We start from the raw sequence: 26,329 nt of genomic DNA on the forward strand, positions 1-26,329 counted from the left end.
ATTGGCCATATTTCTGCTCTAGTAAATAGTATTGCATACTTGCTTCTCCCAGTGTGCCAGATTTACACACCCAGAGAGAATAATCATTTACTTGGTTGTTTAATCAAACACAAAACAATATAGTCTTAGTTTGCCAACAGCACACAAATTGATTCTTGGTATGAAGTGAACTTCAACAGGAGGCAGGCAGATAACACACCAATGAAAGAAACGTCAATAGAAGCTCTTGACGGAAGGTGTTTCTCCAGCGATTGCACACGTTTCCTTCAGAGTCCTCCTCTAAGGATTTCTTAGACTATCCAATACTGTGACGACGTCTTCTAAAATTCCATTCAGCCTGTACAAAAAAGTCAATCCCATGCACCTCAGCGGTTTGGGGCGAGATTAGAAAATGAAAATTCATTTCCTTGTGTCTCTCCTCAAAAGTAGTTCTGACAAATTGGGCACTGAAAGACAACGTCTTTGAAATGGCAAGAGAGAAACAAGAAACTTCCAACTTTGAATCTGATCCTGTATTCCAGTCTGTGTTACCCATTTGCTGACCAAGACTGGATTTTCAAAAGCAAACTGCACCAAGAAATACTGTCATTAATACTGTCAACATGCCTTCCCGTGACTGTTTGAAAATGCACTTCTTGCACATTTCAAATACCAACAGAGTATTTGAAATACCTTTAAAGTATGGGGATAAGATTATTCCTTGTTTACACACATGGGACCTTGCCAAAACAAGTTACAAAAAACATCCTTTACAATGCAGAGTTTGCTTCTGGATCTTGCCAATCAAGTTTCAGATCAGTGTACAGCATAAACACATTACAGAACACAACCCTGAAAGGGAAACGTATGTAAAAGAAAACACTGTGGAAGCAAAAGTTTGCTGATGTAAAGATACCATGTTACCCCCTTCTCAATCTCCCAAGATTTAGCTAAGCAAGTACTGTGCTGTACCGTATGTCACCCAAAGCTGAAACATGTAAGATGTTTGTGATCAGCCTCATTACAAGAATTACTTACCCCTGCTTGGACAAAAAGGATTCGAAGCCTGAAAGGCTCCAATAGTAAATTTCCAGGGCTCAGCCAGTCATCCTGGCCTTTCTTCCATTATGTGACTTTGGAAGAAGCCTCAGAGTGACAGCAGTACATGGATGGTACAGGCCAAGTCCTTGAGCGCTGAATTACCAACCAAGAGTAAAAGCGGGCAATGCGTGGAAAGTAGGAACAACTGGAATTTGGGGTTTTTGAATTCCGTGCTCCTGTCGTCTGGTCCTCCACAAGTCAAGATGGCAACAGCAGCTACACCTTTCTCAGCAAGAGTTCCACAGATCCATGTGGAAGTAAGCCAGAAACAGAGATGTGGCTGGGGCAAGCAGAGCAGATCCAACACTACTGGCACGTATTACTAGCTGATGTCACTAAGCCAGGATGTAGGGAGGAAGCTATCAGTATGAACCACACGAGGCTTCCCAGGGGTCTAGCAAAGATGCAGACCGCCAATGGCACAGGCAATGTTATCCATGCTGTTTTCTTTTTTTAACCTTGGTAAAACACAACACTGATGAAATCCCAAAGCTTGCAGGTATAATCAAGCCACTCGGGACACATTCACTCCACTTTAAAAGAGGGTTTAACTGTCACTGCTTTCCTGAAGGAAGCTTGGTAATTTAATTTTGGGGGTGGGGGGCTATGATAAAAAAAAACCTGGTAGAGTCAGTCCTAGACTTCTCAGACCATTTCCTGAGCTTCGCTGTGAGGGAGGTCATTATAGTTAAAACCAGCTTAACTAATATCACGGAACCTGGGGGATTTTAGCTCTTTTGTTTTTAAAGAACTGCAGCACCTCACAGAACTGTAATTCCCAAAGTTCCTTGAAAACCATACAAGTTTGGATTTGGGTTTACAGTCCCCATCCCCCATGAAGACATTGCAGAAAGCTTTGTCCGTGCTAGAGCACATGCTGCTGGTAGTAATGAGACAGGATGTGATTTTTCTTAGGAGAAAGATTACTTTGGAAATCCCACGTTTTCTGGTTCCTTCTGCAGCTGATGTGGGGGGGCTTACAAGAGCAACACCACTAAGTCTGTTGAATGGGAAAGAATACAAATTCACAATTACTAGAGAACCGACAAATAACAGTTTCATGCTAAATATATATTCGCATCACACACACACGTGCTACTGTCGAAAGTCAAAATGTGGCATTCAGAACTACGCTAAACAGGTTTCCCCCGATTTGTTGTGAGCTTCAAAAAAGGTTGTGCAGTTAGAACCACCCCATGTTTGACACTCATTTTCCATCACTGCTGTCCAATGAAGTGCTTGTTTTCCTTCCAAGAAATCGGCAGCCCTCAAACAGACCATGGCACTAATTGACCTCCATGGCATAAAGTCCCTTTTGGCTGGCACAGCAACAAATCCAAGTGCTAAGACACCATTATTCTAACGGGGCTGGAGTTATACTAGTCACTGATCATGTGGAAACGCCCAATTCAAATGAGCAGCTAAGACGAAAAATTGGCCTGCCAAGAGGGAATAAGGGTTGCACGCCTCAGCTTCACACTCATCTCTTCTGCCGGCTTTTGCATTCAGGGCAGCCCAAGTGGAGACAGCTCTCTTTCAGAGGCAAGAGCTAGTGTCGCAGACTGTTTGCGGAAGGCGACATGGAGGACTTGCTCAAGGGTGTCACCACGAATCCGCTGCTTAAGTCCAGGCCTCGGCCTTCTTTTTCCTAGAATGGAGATGCCAAAAATACTTCAGTTTGGTGGCATTTCTAAATGACAGGCTTTCAGCCAGAAAAGGAAGCATGTTTGTAATGAAACACAGGGCTTTTATTTTCTGCAAGGCTGTGGGCAAGAAATTCCACATGGAAACTGGCACCTGCTGTGGAAACTGAATCATAACTTTAATCATCAATAAGCAATGATTCTTCCCCCCCCCCTCCGAGCTTTTTAGTTGCTGACAGTAGCCGTGGGTGAAGCCAGAGGAGACTGGGCAAGTTCTACTGACCAGGGCAAGTTCTGATCCTTGGTACAGCTGCCAGACCTCCTTTGATTATTACTCCATGCTACCCAGCCTCTACTACCATGCCAAGTAACCTTAGAGATCCATGCCCTCCCCTTGCCATCTTGCCCTCTGCCACTCTGGCCTTTGCAAACCCTCATGAGAACCAGGGGCACAGATAGCTATATATAAAAATTTACACATGATCTCCACGCAAACATACACACATTATGTGTATATGCACACATTTTTCTTAGAGCAATATACACAATGTTCTCCCTTGTTGGATTTCAAATTCTGTGCATCTGCAGTGAACACCCCCGCTGCAAAATAAGTAAGAATGTGTTCTTTCCCTTACAATTTCTGCCTTAACCAACCTTTTGAAACTGGCCCCTTTGCTATTTCAAACCCTCCTTATCAAGACTAAACATTAAAAGATCAGTGTTTAAGATTTCACAATAACAACAGTTCTGAATTGTTAAATGCAGCTGGTTTTGGGGTTTCACATGCATTACTTCAAACTGACTTGTTTCGGACCACAGGTTTCCAGCATTTTCCAAAATAAATTTCTGGAGCAAAACTTGTGCAGTGGACACACATTTCACCACTGAGGTTCACCAAAAGCACTTTTAGACCCCCCAAAAAAACCTGAAAAAGAACTCCCATACAGTTACTTTGCATGCAGAAAGCCCCAAAATCAGTTTTTCACTTCCTCAGTTAAAAGACTCTTAGGAAGCAGGACTGGGAAAGTGATCTCTCTCTGCACAATATGCCCAAGAGTCACTCCCAATTAAACCAACTTGCCTGGGCATTTTCTGAGCTTTGGAGTACTTACAGCTCTGTAATCCAGGAACATTTCTTTAAATGCGAGGAAGTCAGTAAATGTGAGAAGCATGTCAAAAATATCCCCTGCAATTTCATCCTTGTGCTGCCTGTAAGTGAAGGATTTAGATTCATCATTAAAACAGTGAGACATTCTAGATTTTAAAGGGCATTGAGAAAAGATGCATTACAAAAGCTAAAGAGGAAAATGCCTATGGAAAAAAGTTGCATTTTCTCTTTAACACCTCTAAATTAGCCACTTGCACAAAGTAATTTGTACTGAAAATAATGGGACTAAGGGGTGCTTCACACACTGTCACCAAGCAGGTACCTGTCTTATACCTATACTGAGAAAGTGAAATGAAGGCTACACCCACCAAGGAAGGCAAATAACCACTACAAACACCACCAATAACAAGTCCATTAATTTATTTAAAATTATGCAATTATCCAAAGAAAATGCAGCTCAAAGTTGTACACATCTTGAATTTTTAGCTTAATCGTTATTCTGTCTTGCATCAGGGGGTGCTTCTGTCATTGTCCCCCACTTTTGAAAATGCACAGATAGCAGCCCACAGAAATTTCTACAGCTGCAGAATCTGAAGGGGGCGCTGCAATCGCAGCCACTTCTGCCAACTGCATTCATGGATGTCTGATTTACAGCTTTTCCTCAGCTGAGGGGGGAATAGTGGGCAAACAGGCTCTAAGCCAGGCATCCCCAAACTTCGGCCCTCCAGATGTTTTGGACTACATTTCCCATCATCCCTGACCACTGGTCCTGTTAGCTAGGGATCATGGGAGTTGTAGGCCAAAACATCTGAAGGGCCGCAATTTGGGGATGCCTGCTCTAAGCTGTTACTAAACAAAGGGATGGATCTGCTCACTAAGCAGCAGAATATCCATTTAACATCAGTTTTCATAATGCAGCCCTCAGGAATGATCAACAATATGAAATTTTCAAGAAGGTTTCTATAAATAGCATGGGACTGCATGGGCCTTTATCTGCAAAGGAGGCTGGGATGGGCACCACTGGCTAAGCACAGAACAGCCTTTTCTTTTCATGGAAGTGACCTAATAGCCCATAGCCTACATTTGTGCATATCATTAACATTTGGGCCCCACCAATGGCATATATGATGTACAGACGTCTTCTTGCTGTTTTACATGATACCTAAATGGGAAAAGGGGGGTAGGTCTGGTGGGCACTCTTAGGGGATGCTATCTCACAGCTGTACTGACATTGTAGAGAGCTCCCTTCTCTGAGGACCACATGATTGCATCACAGAGTAAGGACAGACCCTTGGGCAAGGAGTTTGCAGCAGAGCTTAAAATAGGCAGATTCACACGTGAGAGAAGATGTTTCCAAAATTCAAAGCCCACCCCTACTCAATAAGGAGCCTTAAGAACAAGTTAATGCAATGAGATGAAAAAGAAATGGAAAGGAAAGGATCCAGCTTACTGTAATGACAAGGTGAAGGCAGACATGCTGAAACCAGGAATCCTGTCCAAGAGCTTTTCTTCAATGTATTTTTCAACTAAGCATATCTAAAGTGAGAAGCACTGTATTATTATTTTCAAGCTGAGGATGACAGGCAGCAAATATTGTAGCTTACAATCTCACAAAGAGATGTTTTGATCTAGACAGATCAGGTGCAGCTTACTAGACTGTCAATGGCTGGATCACATTTTGGATCCAAATATGAGAGATATTACAGATAGCAACAGGATACAAGCAGTTAAAATATATGGAGCTGAGTCTCTGCCTTGAGGAAGTAATTTGTTCTGTTCATTACCCTTAAGTTATAAGAATATTATGGATCCTTACTCAGAGTAGACCCACCAAAATTACTAGAAATCTGAAATCAATGGACACAACTAATGATGCGAGTACCCTGACTAGCACTGGATATAACCCCCAAATTTCAGAACCCAAATAAAGACTTCCCAAGTACCACAAGGATCTTTCAGAAACCACGTGCCCCAGCAGCAGTCACTGTTGCCAGCTTTTAAACAAGCTCTTGCAGCTGTGCCCTTAACAACCCTTTAATCTGCAACAATTATGAAAACTTTCACAAGAAGCTAAGCTGTTACAAAAGATGCCATGTTGGATCAGCAACCAGCCCGGGCCCCTCCCCTCCAGTCATTGAGCAAACTTTGTAGCAGGAAAACCTTCCTAGCACAGTGAACAAAGTGATGGTATGGCCCAGAGAAGCACACTAGATGGCCAGCAGCACCTTTAACCAACTTAGTGCCCTCCAGATGTTTTGAATTACAGCTCACATCCATGCTGGCTGGGGCTTATGGGAGTTATAGTTAAACAACAACAACAGTGAGGGGGCACCAGGTTGATGAAGGCTGGCCTTCATCACCTGCACTGAGGTCTCAGCTCCCTCTGAGGGTACGAGAGGAGCCTCATTATCCTGAAGCAGGGCTGCTCTCTCTCTTATGGTCCACAGGTCACACTTGCTGCTGAAACACACAGAATCCAATTTCTTTCACAGGGTGGCAAATGTTCAAAAGACAAAGCCCATCGTCATATGCAAGAGATAACGATCAAAACAGGACATATGCACTCACATATTCATTAAAAATAGGAGTGTAGATGAGCTTATTTTCCTCCGTATCATCAAACTCTTGGTAGTATTTGTCCATGAAGTTCCTTTGTATAAGCTGGAAGTCATCATCTGAAATCACAACACAGTTGCATTCAGTCGAAAGACAGTGACTACATTCATTGGTGTGCTGTCCTCAGCTTGAGATCCAGTACATGGTGACCCTCATAGCTGCAACGACAGCACAGCTGCAGCTGACGGAGGCCTAATCCATGCAGTAGCTTCTCTATCTTGCTAGCTAGCTAAGCCTCTGGCAGGATGAAGAGTTTCTCTCACTGACACAAACAAGGCAGAGCCTGATTAATGACTTTTGGCAAGTTTCACCCAGGGAACAGAGCTGGATAATGAACATATGAGGCAAGCTCAGTTCCCTGGAGAAGTCAGCATAACACAGTTCCAATCCTTCATCCAGAATCAATTAATCAGGCATAAATTTTGCCACTGTAATTGCAACATGGCTGTCAAGCACTTCTACATGAAAGGGAATGTCTGGTTGTTTCAAGCCACCTCCTGGGCAGTACCTCAGGCACCACCAACTTATTGAGTGTTTCATTGAAAGGCAAGTATCGATCAACAAGTGTGGACCCACAATAAAACATTGTGGTGCATCCCCAGCCCTCAACAGGAGCTCTCATCATGGGGTCCAGCTGTTTAGGAGCAGGAACCTTGTTCAGAACTTGACACAGTGGGTGGAGGCAAGAAAGGAAAAGCAGACAGAATAATAAGAAAATTTACATGAGAACTCTGCTTCCATGTCCTAGGTAAAGAATACAAGTACCACCTTCAGCCAGGCACAAATGCTAACCACTGAACACTTTCCCACGTGCACAAAGAGGAGAGTGGTGGGTATCTATTTTATTTATTAGTTCGCTATCTCTTCTTTTGGCACCCCAGGAGCCCTCAAAGTGACTTGCAAAATACATAAACAATAATATCATCTAGACCAAATTCCCCTCAACCTAGTGCTTTTCAGATAGTTTGTATCTCAGGTTGGGGAACGTCTGGTCTAGACCATGATGCATTTGTATAAAAACCAGTGCCAACAAAATCCACCCGGCACAGAATTGAAAATTGGATCAAAACAATTCCTCTAGAATATTCCAGTGTGTTCACAAATAACAATAAAAAGAGATGCGCCTTGGCAGTCCCTTTTGAGCAGTGCTACCTAAAGAAAAACATACCCATTATTATATCTTCTAAATAGCCAACAACAGCATCGAACTCAGCATCTGATGGTGAAGAGCTAAAATGAGAGACAGCCAAGTTGGGTTCAGGTTATTATGGAAGGTGAAATACATATAAACATAACAATCCAGGGCACACAGAATAATGCTTAGTGCCTTTATGGCACACATGAGCATACAAATTACTTCCAGAACACATATTACTCAGTAATGCTTTCATCAATCCTGTAAAGTGGAGGTGCACTATCACCCCCCTGTTGCAGAGAATAACTTCAAACAAAGAGAACCATTTGCCTACGGCTATCTTAAGTGCATTTGCTGTCAAAGTGAGATTTCATACCAGAGACTTCCTGGCTTACAGCTCAGTCCCTAAGCCGCTGCAGTAATACTTTGTTCTACCTGAACGGAGTCCTCCTCCCCAGATTCCACTACATTCAGAGAGCAGCTGTTGTTTATTCAAACATAAGTTACTCAAAGACAGAATTATGGTGACGTTCTTCTGCATTGCAAACAAGATTTAACAAAGGACAGTCACCCTGATGAGAAGCAGTTCCTTGCCTTGCCTCAGTCAAGTCTGATCTCAGACTTGGACTGGGTTCAACCTACAGGTAGGTAGCCATGTTGGTCTGCCATAGTTGAAACAAAACAAAACAAAAAAATGCTTCCAGCAGCACCTTAGAGACCAACTAAGTTTGTTATTGGTATGAGCTTTCGTGTGCATGCACACTTCTTCGTGTGCTTAACAGTTGATGTTCTAATGCAGGGGTGGCCAACTCCCAAGAGACTGTGATCTACTCACACAATTAAAAAATGGCAGTGATCTCAATTGTTGAGTTTTTTATGGAGGAGGAAAGCCCTGTTTTTTGGGAGTTCAAGGCTAAGCTGTTGGCCATTTTTAGGGAGAAAGGGAAACAGCCACTCACCAACAGAACGCTGGGGAGACAAACAGCCTCACTGAGTCAACTCCTTCTTCCATTGTGCAACAATGGAGGGCGGGGCAAGGGGTGGGGCTGGATTCTATTTTACCAGCGCTAAGCAAAGGGACCCAGCGATCGACCGCGGTCTACCAAAATCTCCTGGGGATCTACCAGTAGATCACGATCAACCTGTTGGATATCCCTGTTCTAGTGAAAGCGAGGAAGAGGTTGTTCCTAACCCAAGCCTAATGGAGGAGACATTGTTGCTTCTTGCTGCCATATAGTCACATACAGAAGGGATAACAGCAATCCAGATCAGAATAGCTGTTTTTGCAATTCAAAAGCAGAATCACTTTGACTTGATTCAGGCATTATATTAAAATTCAGGGTCCATAAAAGAGCTGGGGTTATCCATTGAACTTAATTGACAGTAAATTTGTAACAGACAAATAAACGACTTCTATATACAGCACTTAACTAAATTATCACACAATGCTTCATTAACTTGTGGAATTTACCACCTCAATATGTGGTGATGGCCTCTAGCTTAGATGGCTTTTAAAAAGGAGGATGGAAATAAATTTCTGGGGTGAGCAACCTATGGCCCTACAGATTCGGCCAGGAATGATGGAAGCTATAGTGTAACAATATTTGGAACAAAATAATTTTTTTCCCTTCCAGTAGCACCTTAGAGACCAACTAAGTTTGTATTGGTATGAGCTTTCGTGTGCATGCACACTTCTTCAAACGAAAGCTCATACCAATGACAAACTTAGTTGGTCTCTAAGATGCTACTGGATGGGAAAAAATTATTTTGTTTCGACTACGCCAGACCAACACAGCTACCTACCTGTAACTAGAAATATTTGGAAGGCATTGATCAATCATTGATCCATCACTAATCTATATCCATGAGTAGGCCAATGAGAAAGAAAAATCTTTATGAGTCAGTCTTGATTGTAGTTTAAAAATTAACACTGAAACCAACTATTAATAAAATTAGAAAATAACATTATCACCAAGCAATGTTCCCACCTTAAAAAGTACCAGAAATATTGCATCATAAGCTTTTGTGGACTAGAGAGCCTATTCTATCACCTAGACTCAAGTCCACAAAAGCACATGCCACAAAAAATCTATCTTCTCCTAACTGTTAAAACTTCCTATTGGCTTTCACATTTCAAATGAAGTTCTGTGGATTTGTTTTTTAAAAGGCAGTGCAGAAACCGAAATATACTTACATGGACACACCAAAGTTTTCTTCTTCTAAAGTTTCCATCGTGGCTTTGTCACCTGTTTTATAAAGTAAACCTTTAAATACTTTAATCCTCAGGGTGCAAGAGTTGGCTTTCAGTCATCCTATCTTCAATGTCAGGTCTCAAGCCTATCTGAAAATATTACACCACTCCCACATCTAGAAATAATAATTGATTATGACTTGTTTTCTATTTCCTGGAAAACAGTGGGCAACAAATGAACTATACATACAAGTAAGCAGCAGAATAGGTTTGCCTGAAACAAAAGCAATTTATCCCATTGCACTGGGAGTTTGGTGGATCTGAAGCTATGGAATCCCAAGAGTTTGGATTTGGAAAGGGGCAGCAGAAATCCACAGAATTTATAGACTCACAAATTCATTGCGGGTGCTGCTTATCACAACTAGGGTTTGCCAGACGTACAAGAAGTCTTGCATGTTTGCAATTATCAAGGGCCTCTGTTATACGGTACAGGAGCTTTTGGGTTCTCTTGAATGTGAGGGGGGAAAGTTATAGATCACTCCACACTCTACTGTACTAGCTTTCCTGTTGCAGGGAGTTTTTTTGTTGATGAGAATTATTTTTTAAAATGTAATCCTCCAGCAGCAGTTGGGACAGTTCATTTTACTACCACCAAATTCTGCTGCACGCCCAGACCAAGTCGTAAGCACCAGGACCCGGGATAGACCCGGGTTCAAATCCCCCTCACTTGGCCATGAAGCACACTGTGACCTTGGAGGCCACTCTCTCACTTCTGCCCAACCCACTTCACAAGGTTGTTGTGGAGCATAAAAGAGAACTACTTACATGCCACATTCAGCTTACTGGGGGAAAAAGTCGGATATAAATACAATCAATCAAATTACCTGCTTATGGGGCTCTGGTTTGCCATTGTGTGGGGCGGGGAGGACGGGGGCGCTACTGGACCCAAGGTTGGCCTGACCTGGCAAAGCTGTTCCAAATTCCTAGCCAGGAGACATAGCCTCCACATACTGACTCAGTCTACCTCTGAAGGCCAGGAGCATACTGGGGGCGAGCCAGGACACCCGGTCTACCTAGCCGGGCTCCTCTCAGGGGCACAGTGGACCCAGGAGTCCTAGTCAACGCCACCCCCTTCCGCCTTGGCTCCTACCTGTCCTCCTCCGGGCAGCGCCAGCTCGTCACTCCGCAGACCGACAAGCGGGACGAAGGCCTCGGCCTCCCCCATAGAGTTCGTTGCAAACTCCGCCGTCACTTCTTTCTTCTTCTTCTTCCTCCTCCTCCTCCTCCTCCTGCTGCTGCCTAGGAAACGGCCTCTTCCGGCAACGCACACCTATCTGACCAATCATTGGGAGGCTGAAAGAACTGAGCCAATCACAGGAGGCTAGGCGGGACTTCTCTTCCGACCAATAGGAAACGTAAAAGGAGAGAGCCAATCAGAGGAAGCGAAGGGGGTTCTCTCCCTTCCAGCCTCACCAACCACGTGGCGGTGCCCAGTTTGGCTGAGCGGAGCAAAGTAGGCGGCGGGCCGGCAGCAGCTAAGAGATCCTTCCTGGAACTTGCTAAAGGGGACCCACCTAGTCCAGCATCATTTTTGCAGTGGCCGACCCATGCCTGTAGGGAGTCTCCAAGCAGGATTTGAGCATATTAACCCTCTTGTGGTTTCCTGCAGCTGGTATTCAGAAGGCATTGCTGCCTCTGACAGCGGAGGCAGAGCATAGCCATTGTGGATAGTAACCATCGCTAGCCCCCTCCTCCGTTAATTTATTCAGTCTTTTTTTAAAGGTATCAAGGTTGGTGGCCATCTTGCCTCCTGCGGAAGTTTCACAGTTTAAACTACGTGCCGAGTTTAAAAGTCGCTGAGCTCGGTTCCTGTATCTGAAGAGTGTCTTCTTCACAAAGGAGGGCCTGACTGCCGGAGCAGGCTAAAGACTCCACTTGCCCAGCATCCTGCTGTCAGTGGGAAAACCAATGGATTTTTCTTTTGTTTATTGCATTTACCTCCCACCTTTTTATGCCACGACATTTAATTCCCAGCAACCCTGTGCGGTAGGTTAGACTGAGAGGCAGTGGCCACCCAGTGAGTTTTGTGGTTGACCAAACATGGGCAATTGTGTAGTATAGCACCCCTCCTGAAAGCAGCTTTCACATTGTGGGCGTGTGTGTTTATCTTTCTTGAGATAATCTGTTTTAAGAGGGTCATCCTGACTAGCTTCTTGTTTGCTTTCATGCTCTCCAGTGAAATGGGATGACACCACCTCTCTTACATTGAAGGGCTTTCCTGCCTGTTTGCAAAACATTCACACCCATCCACCCATCTGTCAGAAGCCACATGCCAAGCTAGGACAGAATCATAATAAACGTGTCAGCTGACATTGTTGACTTACGGTAGTAGTCATAAACTGAGGACCCACAATAATGTGCTTGTTACACAAGCATAACACAAAATAATGTGATTTTTATGGTAGGGTCAGAGAGGAAGGCTTGCTTTTAACACTAACTGTTAGATTGCTGTTGATCTCTGGTAGATTTGCTAATATGACAGCATCCTGACTTTAGTGCTTACTTGAATTGCAAGATAAAACTTTGCCACTCCCCTCCATTCCCCTGTGAAAAGGTATCCTTAAGAACAGGTGGAAATATCTCAAAATGAGTTAACAAGTTGATTTAAGAAAGATCACACAGAAGGAAGATTTTCTGACCCACCCTCAGCCCAGCAGCCCCCCCTACACACCCATTGTTCAAGGGGCACTGCCCAACTCTACTCTTCTTGGAATGGGGGGCTGTTTAGGCACTAAGACCATAGCCAGGGCAAGTGGCAAGGAGCTGTATCAGTGCCTCTGAAGCCAGCAATACAATGGACAAGAAACTCAAAAAAGTTTGCTTTTTTTCTAATAATATCACAGGGTGATTGAGGAGGGGGTCCCACAGGGCTGCTGTGATGGCCCACACCAGCACCTGAATTACTTCTCCAAGGCACCCAGAGGAGCCTCTGCACCTTGCCTGGCTGCCCAGAGGAGTGGAGTAGCAGCCCGGGGAGCAGGGAAGCTCCTAGCCAGAGTGGAGAGCTCTAATTTTTGTGCACCTCCCTCCGGGCCTGCAACCTTTGACTGCAGCCAACCTAATAAACCCCTGGGTGGGAGGTATGGCTTGTCTGGTACAGCAGGCAATTGTCACCCACCTAAGGAGCTGCCTAGACATACCTCAGTATCTTTGCTTGGCAAAGAGAGTGAAAGGCAGCAACACGTCTTCAAACACAAAGCAGTAGAATACTTTGCAGGCTTACGGACCCAAGGGCCAGTAAGCCAGCAGAAGATGCACGGCTGTAAGATGTGGTGAATGATCCACGGTGCTGGGGAAAGAGAGGCCACTAGAAGATTCATACACCTTCCTCACCCTTTCAGGTGAGACCAGATTCTAAAGCCCTGAACTTTGTACAACCATCTTATCTCCTCTTCCAAGGACGACTATTCAGGAACCACGTGGGAGGCAGTGATTCTGCAAGCGCACCATTTTGCATCCTGCTAGGAATGTGGGAAGAGGGAGAACCCGGGGCTTGGGCAGGGGCTAAGGAGAGTGGTCTTGAATCAGGGACATCAGTCCAAACAAAGCCCGTCAGGCCGGTAGCCCAATGAAGAGCTATCATGGGCGACAGCCCCCCCCATACACCTAGAGGTACTTTCTTGGATTAATATGGAGATGAAAATGCTGGATCTGGATGCCGACTGGCACATGCCAAGACATGGAGGATACTTGGGTAAGGTACGTAAGGAGCTACTTGCCTTACGCCAGGCCAAACCATTGGTCCCTCTCAATATTGTCTACACTGAGTGGTGGCGGCTCCCCAGGTTTCAGGCAGAAATCTCTTCCAGCCCTACCTTGATATGCCAGGGATTGAGCCTGGAACCCTCTGAATGCAAAGCAGATGCTTACCACTAAGCTGTGGCTCTCCCCTGGGTGACACAGACTATCCTTGCCTCTCAAAGGGTCTCCACCAATCAAATTTACAAGATGCCATAGAAAGTCTTCAACACCCAGTGTTCTTGAATTCCTACAGGCTAGACCAGGGCCCAGATCCCCAACACACTCAAGCAGCAGGCATCATTCTGGGTAGTGTTATTGCAGCACAGGGAGGCTTCTTGCAGGCCAAACACTCACAGGTTGCATGTTCCCTCCAAGAGGCTCTGCTCATCTCTTGCCTGGGTTCCAGAGCTGAACTTGTCCTCGTTTTCAAGGCCATTGTGGCCTCACCCTTCAAACCACTGCACTCCATCTACTGCAGGGAGTTCACCTGGTAGCAGTAACTTCAGCAACAAAAGTGGGGAAAGCCAGGGTCCTCTTGGTCTGGAAGGGACTCTATACAGTATCAGCCACCTGGGCAATATGGTCCTATGACCCGACCCTGACTTCTTGCCTAAGGTGAACTCAATCTTCCACAGGGCCCAGGAAATTATGCTTCCTCACTGTCTTGGTCCATCAGGAAAATATCTATCAAAACTTGGCATTTCCTATCACAGCTTTTAAAATTCCTTGCAGGTTCATTAGTGTTTTGACACCTAATGAGAAGGGTTTCGGTTCAGAAAGATGAAAGACCAAAACCCATCTGAGAAGACAGAACCACTTGCAAGGACCCCAGTCTATTAGTTGAAAGTTCAACTGAAGGTTCTTTTCCAAAGAAACATATTTAGGTGTACAAATTACTAATTGAAAACTGGGTAGGGCCATGGATAATACTATGTGGACTTGCCTGGCACTGAGTTGTCAGCTTTCAGTGACTACTGAAGATCTACTGTTCAACCAGGTTTGGGGGTATCTGTGTTGCTACACTTTGTAAACAGGTATTATTAAACAGTCTATGTGCTCTCATCTGATGTTACTGCATAGAATTGTAGAGCTGGAAGGGACCATGAGGATCAAGTAGTCCGACTCCCTGCAATGCAGGAATCTTTTGCTCAACATGGGGCTCGAACCCACAGCCCTGAGAAGAGTATCATGCTTGACCAACTGAGCTATCCCAGTTTATGGTTTTATTGTATTTCATTGGTATTGTACCCAGCTTTGGAATTCCTTTATAAAGAAAAGCGGGTAGCAGATTTTAATAAAATAAATAATAGTTGCAACTGCTTTTTGTTTTTTAATGAATCAAGAAAAGCTGGATTCAGCAGTCTATAAATTAAGACGGGAAACTGAAGCCCCATCCTGAACCACTGGAAATGTGATTCAACAATGTCGAGACATCTTAAGAATTCAACAGACATTATTCACATATCCTTCCAAAGGTACCTTGCAACCATAATTAGAAACTTACTTTCTTTTCTTTAAGGCTGAGATTCTCACACAGCTGATTTCAGCGATTTTTCTGCACTTGCACAGAGGCACAATATGCACATTGCTCCTATGAACTTTTTGATATTGGTTTGTGCAACCCTAGAAGTTGCACAGTGTGTCCCTCCTTCCCACATGTTTTGCCAAGTGGATAGGCATGAGCTTCGCAGACTAGGTTTGTTAGAGCCTACGTAAATGAAATGGTAGTTTAGTCAACCTAGACTGACTTGCTATTCAAACAACATGTATTTCTTTCAAAACAATATTAATACAGTTTCTCCACATTTTCTTTCCAGATCTTGAGTTCTATAGCTCAATACTTTCAAAACGTACAGAACTTGCAAGAACAAATACTGAATTTAAAAAGAGAGAGAGAGAAATCAATGGTACCTTTTAAAATACCCAGAATAACAAGCTATCTCCAGTCTGGCACTGTTGTTACAAGAATCCCTCCTGAAAATCACTTCTTTTTTTACAACAATGTAGGTACTGAAATTGAAGGAACTAGAAACACTATGAATGAAAATGCAGTTTTCTGCAGTTTTTAAAAAAAGGTGGTGGAAGAATCAATGTTCTTTGGAATCACAGAGTTATAAAAAAAATTGGATTCTTCTAGAATCTCAACACCTCCTTTACAAATCAGTTTCTTCATGTAGAATTCAAGTCTGAACATTTTCAGGTCAACAGTCCAAAATACAGAGGGTCTCTGACCAGCAGGAAGCTACATTGACCAAGAAATATTGGTGTTGTTTTTAAATGTGTGACGGCTGCTGAAATAAAGGCTTTAGAAGACAGATATGCCCCCATTAGAGGAGATTATGAGCCTTATGTTTCCAGTGCAAAACTGTTGACATGTGATGGGCAAGAGGAAGGAGCAGCGGAAGAAAGGAAAATGGGAAGAGTGGACAGGGGACAAACTTAAGAGGCAGACTTTCCAGCCACCTTGATCAGAGATGAACCAACAGGTAGCTCATGTCTCACCGCCAACTTTCGTTTCTGCTAAAAGAACATTCCACAGCTCTGAGGCAGCAGCGTGACTTAACACGTTTCCGTCTACTGTTCAGCATAAAAGTGGGCCACAGTTGGGGCTCTCGGCTTGTGTGTGGCTCGGTCAGAGCTGCCTTTTTCCCTTCTAGCACTGAATGGAATGGATCAGAGGGAAGTTCACAAGATACAGTTCCCCACGTGTCATGAAATGTGAGCGATCTGTCGGACCCGAGTCTGTATTTCTTGTCGACACAAAGGGCAGGTCTCTAGTTGCAAGGCACACTCCATGCACAAGTCACTAAAAGAAGGATGACGACACAAGATGGGTTACTAGGGCAACCTTTGTCCAGGCAATAGTATGCAAACATTTAAGCTACACAGAACTCTTCATTAGGAACAACAGAAATGTCTTTGCGCTTTCCCCCCCACAAACAAACAAACAAGTCCATTCATTTTTATTGTGGGAATGGAGCTGTATCCAAATAGCTTTTCATCCAGGTAGACTAGGCATCCCCAAACTTTGGCCCTCCAGATGTTTTGGACTACAATTCCCATCTTCCCCAATCACTGGTCCTGCTAGCTAGGGATCATGGGAGTTGTAGGCCAAAACATCTGGAGGGGATGCCTGAGGTAGACCAACTGAAAATAATGGACCAAAGCTAGTCATGCCTATTTATTTCATGGGACTACTCTGAGCATGGATGCAACTTATGTCATGTAGTTCTCCACGGGAACACTGAATGGGCGGGTGTGTGTGTCACAACTTGCGTGGTCTGGCAATGCCAAATTTGTTGTGGACAGTTGATAGTACGGAGACAGTGCACATATTCTGAGCAATAAGATCCATGTTCTTCGTTGCTTCAAAACTTAGGCCTTGTGTACACATGCAGCAGTGGGGAATGAGGTGGGTGGTAAAATCTTGAGGAAGAAGAGTGGACAGTACCACGTCAGACTGCAGGTATAACAGCAGCAGCAGCAATAAAAATCCCTGCAAGTAGAAACCTAGTACAGCAGGAAACAGGCTGATCTGGAACATCTCCTTGCTGTGCTTTTTGTTCTTTGCAGACTTTCCCTCTTGATGAGGAAGAACATACAAAAGTTACATTCCTCACCTGCAGCCTGAACTGGCAGAATCCCTTCTACCACCTCATCCTACTGCATATGCAGACCAGGCCTAACCTGGATCGTAAAGCTTTACAAAATAGAAAATCAATCAATCAATCAATCAATAATAATAATAATAATGATGTTATGAGTAATTTTTAATCCACCTTTTAGAATATATATCCTATATAGTCTTTTAAATGTGTTTGTGTTTATTGGTTTGTTTTTGTTTTATTGTGTACGTTGTCTTCTCATTTTGAATTTTTATGTTGTGAACACTGTAAACTTTGGATGAAGGGCAGTATACAAAGTAAATAAATAAATAAATAAATAAATAAATAAATAAATAAATAAATATCCCCCCAAGACCAATTACAGTTTATCATACTAGGGCACTTAAGACAGAGGATACTTACTACAAAACCATGATAAATAAGAGGAATAATTATCCACCATACCTGTGACCACATGGCCTGAGTTCTGTGTCTGCTATTTCATCACAGCAAAGAGTGCAGCAATTCTCTCGAATGCTCACTTGTTTTAGCAAGGCCAGTCGTCTATGTCTGAAGAGGAAAAATCAGCAGGAGAAAAATACTATTTCTACTGAATACATCACTAATTCAGTTCAAAGAAACAGTTTCAAGGGATCATGCTCATATCACATGTATTTGACTATGGACATAATCACCTTACACGACAATGAATCTGTTTAATATCTGTGAATTAGTATGCACAGCTATGGAAACAACAACAAATTCAATCAACAATTTATTCAGTTCTGTTAACTAAGGCCACTGCAGAATTAATGCTCTGCATATCCACAAGTTTATCAAACAAGCACAGAGATTTGATACCAAGCATGAAATTGGGCATCTGGAAGATCTAAACTTCTTGTTTAAAGCCACCACCAGTGGAAGAAGTGGTTACCCCTTATAGTTGGGGAGGGTCTAGGCAGAATATGGAAAGCTCCCCCTCTTAACTAACCTTTCTCTCATTCCCCTAAGAAACCAATCAACAAAACTTCAGATGTTATTCAAAAATCTGAATCACAAAAACTGGATAAATTGCACAAAACTAATTTGATCCATGAAAGTTGGCTTTTGTTTACACGATTCATTCGCATGGAATAATCTGCACCTAATTTTGCCCCAGACACAACTCTCAGAATGACAGGTGTCCAGCATGTCCCATATTACATTTTCAAGCTGCATTTTCTACAATCAATGCACAAAACAGTCCTGGGGTTAAGTGGTTCTTCTCCACAAAACTGGACGTAGTGTTCTGGTTAGCGAACTTTACCTCGTTCTACGAATGGAAGCCAAACAGTGGAAGGGCACCAGCGGCAGGAGGCCTCATTAGGGAAAGCATGCCTCGGTTTAAGAACAGCTTTGGTTTAAGAACGGACTTCCGGAACGGGTTAAGTTCGTAAACCGAAGTACCACTGAATTTATCATATCCAGATGGGTCAAAACCTACAAAGAACAAGACTGTAATCTCGGCCTTCAGTTCCATGCACTGACAAGTAGAAAATATTACCTTGGTAAAATGATTTTCTCTTCTGCTGTCAAGAAGGCATAGTCATTAAAGGTGCTAAATTTAGCTGATGGTGGATATTTGAAAGGTTTTGCTCCAAAGTTGAACTCACACTGTTGATAAGACATGAAACTAGCTGCAGGGAAGAAGCCAGACCTGCAAAGTCAAGGGAGAATAATATTAGAGCACCACCATGCAAAGCATCTGACACACAGTGCCACTTTCTATTAGACTGAGAAATACTCATGACTTGTAGAATCATCCAGGTGTGCAGAATGGATTGGTCCAAGGTCACCCAGTGAGCTTCATGGCCGAGTGGGGATTGAAACCTTGTCTCCAAAGACCTAGTCCAACACACTAACCACTACACCATGCTGTCTTTACTACAAGTCATGGCTTGTTTTCTAGTTAGGGATAGGAAGGGCTGGCTAGCCCAAGTAGATGGGTTGCAGACTGCAGAATACTCCCTCTTCCCAGGTTTGCTTGGATCCTTAGCATACAGCTTCAGATGACCTTGCACATCTATTCCCCCCCTTCCTCCAATACCCAGCCTGAATTCCACTCCTTGCTCACTCAGATTTCCACTTCTTGGTCCGCTGCATAATCTGCCTCTCAAACCTCTTCACATAACATCTCTGCTTATGAGCACACTGCTCACTCTGTCCCTACTATTTCAACTATCCAGCTTCTGGGATTTACTCTAGTTTCCAGCATGGTCAACCCACCGCTGCAGATTTGTCAACGCATTCCTCCTGAGCAGTTAAAATGTTTGTGGGCATTCTCCAAGGTTATAGCAGTTCTACAATGCTTGGGGGAAAGGAAGAGGTATAGTTTCAAACTGTCTTTTGTCAAATCATATCAAATCAGGGGAGCAATGTTCATCTTGTAATACACAGGACTGTGCTCCCCTGAAGTAACAGGGTTAGACAGCTTGGGGAGGTTGCTTGAGATCCACGAGTTTGCTCCTGTGGCACCGAGTGGCTTTTATCAGCTTAGGCTGGGGGGCCTGCTGTACCTGGACAGAGATAGCAAAGCATCTATGATCCATGCTCTGGCAATCTACAATTTAAGACTACTGTAACCCACTCCATGTAGGGCTGCCTTTGAAGACTTTTTGGAAACAATGCTGGAGCCAGAGTAGTGTAGTGGTTAGAGTACTAGACTAGGATGTGAGTGACCAGTGTTCATATTCTACTCAGCCATGAAGCCCACTGGGCGACCTTGAGTCAGTCACTCTGTCTCAGCCTAACCTACCTCAGAGTTGTTGTGATGATAAAATGGAGAGTGGGAAGCATGTGTAAGCCACTACGAGCTCCTTAGAGGAAAGGTGGGATATAAGTGCAATAAATAAATGCTAAGTTCTAGTGACAGCTAGATAACTAACTGAAAATGGCATTACAATTGTATTATACAGGTGTTGCACCAGTTAAACTGGCATCCAGTTGCCGAGTCAACATGTTGGCTTTGACCTTTAAAGCTGTTTGTGGCTTAGTACCAGGATATATGAAGAGCCACCTGTCTCTGTATGTATCTAACCCAGGCATCCCCAAACTGCGGCCCTCCAGATGTTTTGGCCTACAACTCCCATGATCCCTAGCTAACAGGACCAGTGGTCGGGGAAGATAGGAATTGTAGTCCAAAACATCTGGAGGGCCGAAGTTTGGGGATGCCTGATCTAACCTATATGTTCTATTGAGGGCCTTCCCCAGGTATCCCATATCTTAGGTGAGGCAGGTGCCTCCCAGAGAGAAAGTCTTCTCAATGGTGGCACCTCAGTTATGGAATGCTCTCTACAAAGAGGTCCATCTGGAACCTTATTCTGTTGTTCTTATGGCATCTTGCAAGTGTGGTTTATGTTCCCCAGGCCATTTAGACTTAATTTTTATTGTTATCTGGGTCTTAAAAGCTTGCTATTAATTTTCCCTGCTTTCACAAGGGCCACATACTTACACAGCAGAAGAAAAGACTTGCTTCTCAGCAGGAAGCTGGTTCCCATTTAAATAAAAGATCATTTTCTTGTCTTGTAGGTCCAGCAAAAATCCTATTGTATCACCTGAAGTCATATATAAGAAAAACAACAACATGGGGTTGTTGGATATCTGTCTAGCACCCCCCCAAAAAATAGTGACTTGGTATATACAGTGGGTGCGGAACAACCTTTGCATGTGAATATACAGTCCCTTTTCATATAACTGTAGAGTTACCCGAGAGTCATCTAGTGCAACTACCTGCAATGCAGGAATCACAGCTAAAGAATCCCTGACAGAGGGCCACCCAACCCCTGTTTAAATGCCTCCTCTCCTCCTTTATGTTATCTTTAATCCTGTTTGCAACCCTGAAACCTTGCAGCAAGTATTCAAAGGCCTGATGAGGATATAGCACTGATTTCAGCACACTGTGTTTTGCAAACTGAAAACCAACTTTGGGAACAGAGGCTTCTCCCTCACATGAATCCCATGTCGCTTCCCTCATCAGCTTTAACTATGGTTTACAGTTTCATCTATACTATCCATAACAATGGTTAACAAAAACCAGGCTCAATCTTAACCAGGGCTGGTAAACCTTCTTCAAACCCTGGTTAAGAGGGGAACTCTGGTTAGCACCAAGTAGGGTTATAATACCTGTAACTCTAAACTATGGTTAAAGTTGCAGAGGGGAGAATTCACACTGGAGGGAAAAGAAGCAGACATCAGTATTTGAACTTTTTGTAAGTTTTAAACTATTGTTGCGAATTGTTATTGGTTTTTTAAGAACCTTTTTGTAAACTACTTTGAGTTTTTGTTTTGTTTTTATGATCAAGGGGTGTAAACATTTTATGAAATAAAAAATAAGTAGGTTCCTGAGGCTGACTCCTGGAGGAAGGAAACTTTGTGCTCCTCCTTACCCAAATGCAGGATGAATTGATGCTGCAGATTCCACATAATGCAGAGAAGATCAAGAGAACAGAAGCACATTAAAACATTGACCCCAGGGATTGGATGCACATCAGAAACAAAAGTAAACTTGTTGCAAATATGCGCTGAAAAATGCAGTTGTGCCTTGAGTTTGCAGTGCAGACAGCAACATGTACATATCATGCTGCTCCCCTGCAGTTTTTACCCCTGAGAGCATGTTGATCTCAATACTGGATGTGCAATTTGCATGACTGGCAGTGTGAGAGCAGCAATAAGAGTGTCTGGGGTGGGGTCTGAGGGAAGGAAGAGGGGACATTTGGTTTTTCCGGGAAAGGCTTCCTGTGCTTCTAGTTTACTGCTGAAGCACTGGGCTAAAAGCACAGGAAGCAGATGTACAGACATGTCCTGAAAGAATCACCTGGGAAAGAGACCCCTTGGATCCCTGGGCCATCTGCTCCATTGTCCAAAAATTCAATTTCAGTCAAGATCAGGCTTCCTCAACCTCGGCCCTCCAGATGTTTTTGGCCTACAACTCCCACAATCCCTAGCTAGCAGGACCAGTAGGATGATGGGAATTGTAGCCTCAAAACATCTGGAGGGCCGAGGTTGAGGAAGCCTGGTCAAGCTCCTTTCCTGGCTACACTTGTTTCTCCTTCAGTGGCATGGAAGGATCCCAACTTAGAACTAGTTCAGCAGAGTCCAACAATAAAAGCCTTTCCCTAGGTTGTACCAATGCAGGTAATAGGTGGGGAACTGGACAGTTGAATGTCCCCCCCCCAATACAAAACCATTCCTGCATGTAGTGAAGACTGAAAAAAGTGTGCAGCCTAGCCTTTCCAATCTGACATCAACAGGAGACAGGAACCTAGGGCCTTGGAAGCCCAAATGTGACCCTCTTCCATGTCTCTTGGGACTCTTTGCAGGCCACACACATGTGCTAGCCATACCTTCTTTTCCCTAGGCCATGGCCCTCACTGGCTTTGTTCCATGCTCTCCTAGTGTTTCTGCCTAGCTGGAATGTGTCCTTGAACCTTGGTGAACCTTGGACTATGGCCTGCCCGAATGGACGACAGAGAGAAGTGTGTGTGTAGAAGTTAGCCTACTGCACTTTTGCTTCTGGCCTCACCCACCAATGGCATGTGGCCCTCAGAAGGCTGCTGCGAAGGGAACATGCCACCCGGGCTGAAAATGACTCTTCACTTACAGTGACCTACAATGGTAGGAGACAGCGTAGAAGGGACTCTAGGCTACTAAACTGGAACATTTGCTCCCCCTCTGGGGAGTGCTAGAACAATTTCCCAGCAAATGAAGACAACAGCAACAACTGCAACAAGATGGGTGGAGTACCTTCCTTCCAGCACGGGTGGGAATGTGGTTTACTTCTGGCATTATACCAGATCAGCTGCCGGCAGCCATCATATGCACAGGAGTACTCATCGTCCCCGATACCGTAACCTTCCTTCAGGGAAGAAAGAATACAGAATTTATTTTTCTTGAGACATGACAATACTTGTCAGAATCTTGTTTTTAAAGCTTCTCAACCATTTTGCATAGCTATGGGCACATGTAGGGTATCAATACTGTATGTTCTTTCTTAACAAGGGTGAGATCTGAATGCAGATTGGAATATGTGGTCCACTGTTGGACTACACTGGGCATATTTATGCCCTCTTGCAGGTACAGACTCAGGGCTTCTCTCACCCCGAGATCATACACTGAGTGAATTCCAGAAGGGGAAAGAACCACAGGCTATGGCTTCCTTGTTGTGTATAGCTCCCTGACACTCTCTGAAATTGCAAAATCACCTTTAAAACCTAGTCAAAAGCTGAATTTGGTGCAAATGCTATGCTACAACTGAATTTATGCTGGATTTGTGCAGGAGAGAAAAGGAGGGAGCATGCAAACAGGTGGGATATTCTGGCTCTCTTGCTTAAGGTTAAGAAAATCCCATCTGCACCAGTCATTGCACCAAACACCAGTGCATATTTTGGCATCAAAGTGCTGTGCAATAACTGATAACTAAAATACAGTTAAATGTACAGTTGTGCAGCTAGGGAAGGTGAAGAGGGCCTCTCATCTACCCTTCTTCTCCAGCAACGCCAACTCTCCCCACTATATCGAGGTATTTGCATCTAACCCTGTACAACATTTTTACTTCAGTGAAACACCCTCCCTGTAATTGTATACTGCAACTTTTGCCAACCTGTGCTGACTGGGGCTGATGGGAGCTGCAGCCCAAAACATCTGGAGGGCCCATTTAAACCAAAAGTTGCAAGAAAAACCAGAATCTTCACATGGCTTCTGCAAAGATGTCACTGTCGGAACCAAGTAAACATCTCCAAGCAGGTTGGTTCCACAAGTTTAGTGCCCCAGTGAAGGCCTTCTATCTGGCTCCCATCTGCGTCTCTTCCAAAGGTGACAGGGACCCAGAAAAGAGACTCCAAGGCCGACCCAACTTAATGAGTAGGTTCCTATGGCAGAAAGTGGCACTTACATGATTGAGGAATTTGCTGTCTTTGGTAGCCCATCCTATCTGCATCACCCCAGAAGTAATGGCTGTGACTTCATAGTACCAAACTCCAGAATCCACACAGAAAGTACATCGAACGCTTTCAAAAGACGACGCATCACATCGGGCCTAATGAACAAACCAAAAGAAAAATAAATAAATGCTTGCCTTCCAAAAGACAGCAGCTACCTGGCCCTAGCAGGAGGAATTTAAATCCTTGTAAGTTCTCAGCTCCATTTTGAGGCAACAGGCTCATATTTCAGAAGAAACCGATTCTACATTTAACACTGAATAGGTAACTCACCTGCAGGGGTGAAGATGTGAGACTAAGTGCCCTGCAGGTGCGGTCTGAAAAAGGCTCGCTTTTGTTTTGTTTTGTCATTTTGTTCTGCAAACACAGACAGCTGAGAATTTATGTCTGGAGTCTGCTACAAAGTCAGGTGGAGCCTTGCGTGTGCTACACACATGACTCTCTGGGAATCCAATGCTGCCTTGCAGGAGGGGCTCCTACTTGCCCTCCCTTATGCTTTGTTTGCATATTTGCAAATAATGCAAACCAGTAATTATTTCCCAAACTGACAGCAAGTGATACAGGGTTGTGATATGTATATTCCAGATCCTGAATGCAAGCTTTGTAGTCCATTTTTATAAGTTCACCAGGATCACCAATAGTTACATTCTGAAACAGGATTTGTAAGTTCAGGTAGGTAGCCGTGTTGGTCTGACACAGTGGAAATATATAAAATTAAAATAAAATAAAATAAAATAGTTCAGTAGCACCTTGGAGACCAACTCAGTTTGTTCTAGGTATAAGCTTTCGTTTGCATGCACACGAAAGCTTATACCTAGAACAAACTTGAGTTGGTCTCTAAAGATTTGTAAGTCTTACTGTATCCCCTTTGATCTCACAACCTTATTAATTATTGATTAAAACCTCTTGCTAAACCTCCTCTCTTTCTGCTATTTCAGCTGGGTTTATTAATAAAATAAATAAAAAAATGGCTTGGATTGACTTACGGCTTATATTATTATCTCAAAGAGAGTGAAGTCTCTAGTGTCCTCTCTTCCAAAGGGAAATGAAATCCAAATAGTGCTACAGTACTACTGAAACTTCTGTTTGGGGAAGTGTAGAGGACATAAAAATATGATGGAATTAAGCACCAAAACTTACCTCCAACCCACGTGGTGAGATCTTAAGGTATTCACTGACATCATTACTATTCAGCATGGCATTTATGTTGGTCAAGTCAACTTTCTCGTATGTAAACTGCCTGCCTTCTTTCAAAACTGTAAAAAGATACATATTTAGAAGTTGTAACTGTGGTAGAAGTCCCAATATGGCAAAACATGGACCTGGCAATCAAATGTATCTGCTCACCTGATACGACTCTTACTGTAGAGTGTTAGTTAACCAATTTGATCAAATGGTCTGGAATATGACCGAGAAGGAAGTTCCCAATCAGGGAACACATTAGATACTTTACCAGTTAGAATAAAGCTAAATTTATACAAATAATAAATTAAATTGTCGCTATACTTCATTCATTAAATGGAATTTTTGCTACACTTGTCAAAGATGCCTATAATCACCATGGATTTATTTCATATATTACCCACAGCAATGTGGTTACTGCTGTCTTGTGGATGCTTCCATATCACTCCCGGTGGCCTCTGCAACTTCCACCCACACGCTTAAGGTGAGTTGCATAACAGCACATTCAGGTCAACTTGTGAAGTGGGCCACAGTCTCCCACTACTTTTCTAAAGGGATGGCTAAATTAAACTGATTAAAAAAGTGTCTGGGCAACAAACAAAGTTTTCACCAGTGCACTTCCTGCTGGAAGGAGGACAATGCAAGGCAGATGTTTGCTTGGGGACATAAACTCTCCACAGCAAGTCATGACAAGTTACACCCATAATAATTGTACACCTCACTTAGCTCCCTCTGTGAAAATTGCTCTGACAGACTTGTCTGACCTCAAGGCTGAAACGTACAAAACTGCTACACTGTGAAGTGCAGGCAGAATCAGTTCTCTGAGTGTTCAAAGGCCCCCTAAAGGGTTAGGCAGCTACCCCAAGGCATTTCCCAAATTTCCTCCACCTTTGAGTTATCCTGCCTCTGGGTTAAGTGACGCAAATTCAGCAGCAGTACATGCACATAACACAGCTGGTTTTATTAAGGAAGTTTTCGCTTTCGGATTCTGAAA

General features: G+C 43.6%; 2 protein-coding genes across 4 annotated transcripts in view; both read right to left on the reverse strand.

Annotated features, from left to right (window-relative positions):
• Positions 1–83: 83 nt before the first annotated feature.
• Positions 84–11,048, reverse strand: ARL2BP (ARF like GTPase 2 binding protein). The gene is made up of 7 exons (XM_035117530.3): positions 10,924–11,048; positions 9,777–9,828; positions 7,616–7,677; positions 6,400–6,506; positions 5,282–5,367; positions 3,836–3,932; positions 84–2,728 (listed from the first exon to the last, which is right to left on the reverse strand). Exons 2-7 carry the CDS (start codon positions 9,812–9,814, stop codon positions 2,630–2,632), a joined length of 489 nt encoding a protein of 162 aa, XP_034973421.1. The 5' UTR covers positions 9,815–9,828; positions 10,924–11,048; the 3' UTR covers positions 84–2,629.
• Positions 11,049–14,884: 3,836 nt separating this feature from the next.
• Positions 14,885–26,329, reverse strand: part of RSPRY1 (ring finger and SPRY domain containing 1) — a 36,078-nt gene continuing 24,633 nt past the window's right edge. For all 3 annotated transcript variants that reach the window (XM_035117527.3, XM_060275892.2, XM_035117528.3), the window contains 7 exons: positions 25,294–25,409; positions 24,108–24,251; positions 22,961–23,072; positions 20,670–20,772; positions 18,723–18,875; positions 17,645–17,749; positions 14,885–16,380 (listed from right to left, as the gene is read on the reverse strand). In XM_035117527.3, coding sequence (XP_034973418.1) covers positions 16,284–16,380; positions 17,645–17,749; positions 18,723–18,875; positions 20,670–20,772; positions 22,961–23,072; positions 24,108–24,251; positions 25,294–25,409 — 830 coding nt within the window. In that variant the 3' untranslated portion in view covers positions 14,885–16,283. The remainder of the gene's footprint in view (positions 16,381–17,644; positions 17,750–18,722; positions 18,876–20,669; positions 20,773–22,960; positions 23,073–24,107; positions 24,252–25,293; positions 25,410–26,329) is intronic.

The sequence above is a fragment of the Zootoca vivipara genome, chromosome 6 (genome assembly GCF_965207765.1).
Source record: "Zootoca vivipara chromosome 6, rZooViv2.hap1.1, whole genome shotgun sequence".
NCBI lineage: Eukaryota > Metazoa > Chordata > Lepidosauria > Squamata > Lacertidae > Zootoca > Zootoca vivipara.

What these genes read in the sequence shown, in the direction of transcription:
- ARL2BP (XM_035117530.3), bottom strand. Translation starts at nt 9,814, where the DNA reads ATGGAAACTTTAGAAGAAGAAAACTTTGGTGTGTCCAT. An exon ending in TTTAGAAGATATAATAATGG is followed by an intron (nt 6,507 to 7,615) that starts GTATGTTTTTCT and finishes TTGTGATTTCAG; the next exon opens with ATGATGACTTCCAGCTTATA. An exon ending in GCCTTCACCTTGTCATTACA is followed by an intron (nt 3,933 to 5,281) that starts GTAAGCTGGATC and finishes CTTCACTTACAG; the next exon opens with GCAGCACAAGGATGAAATTG.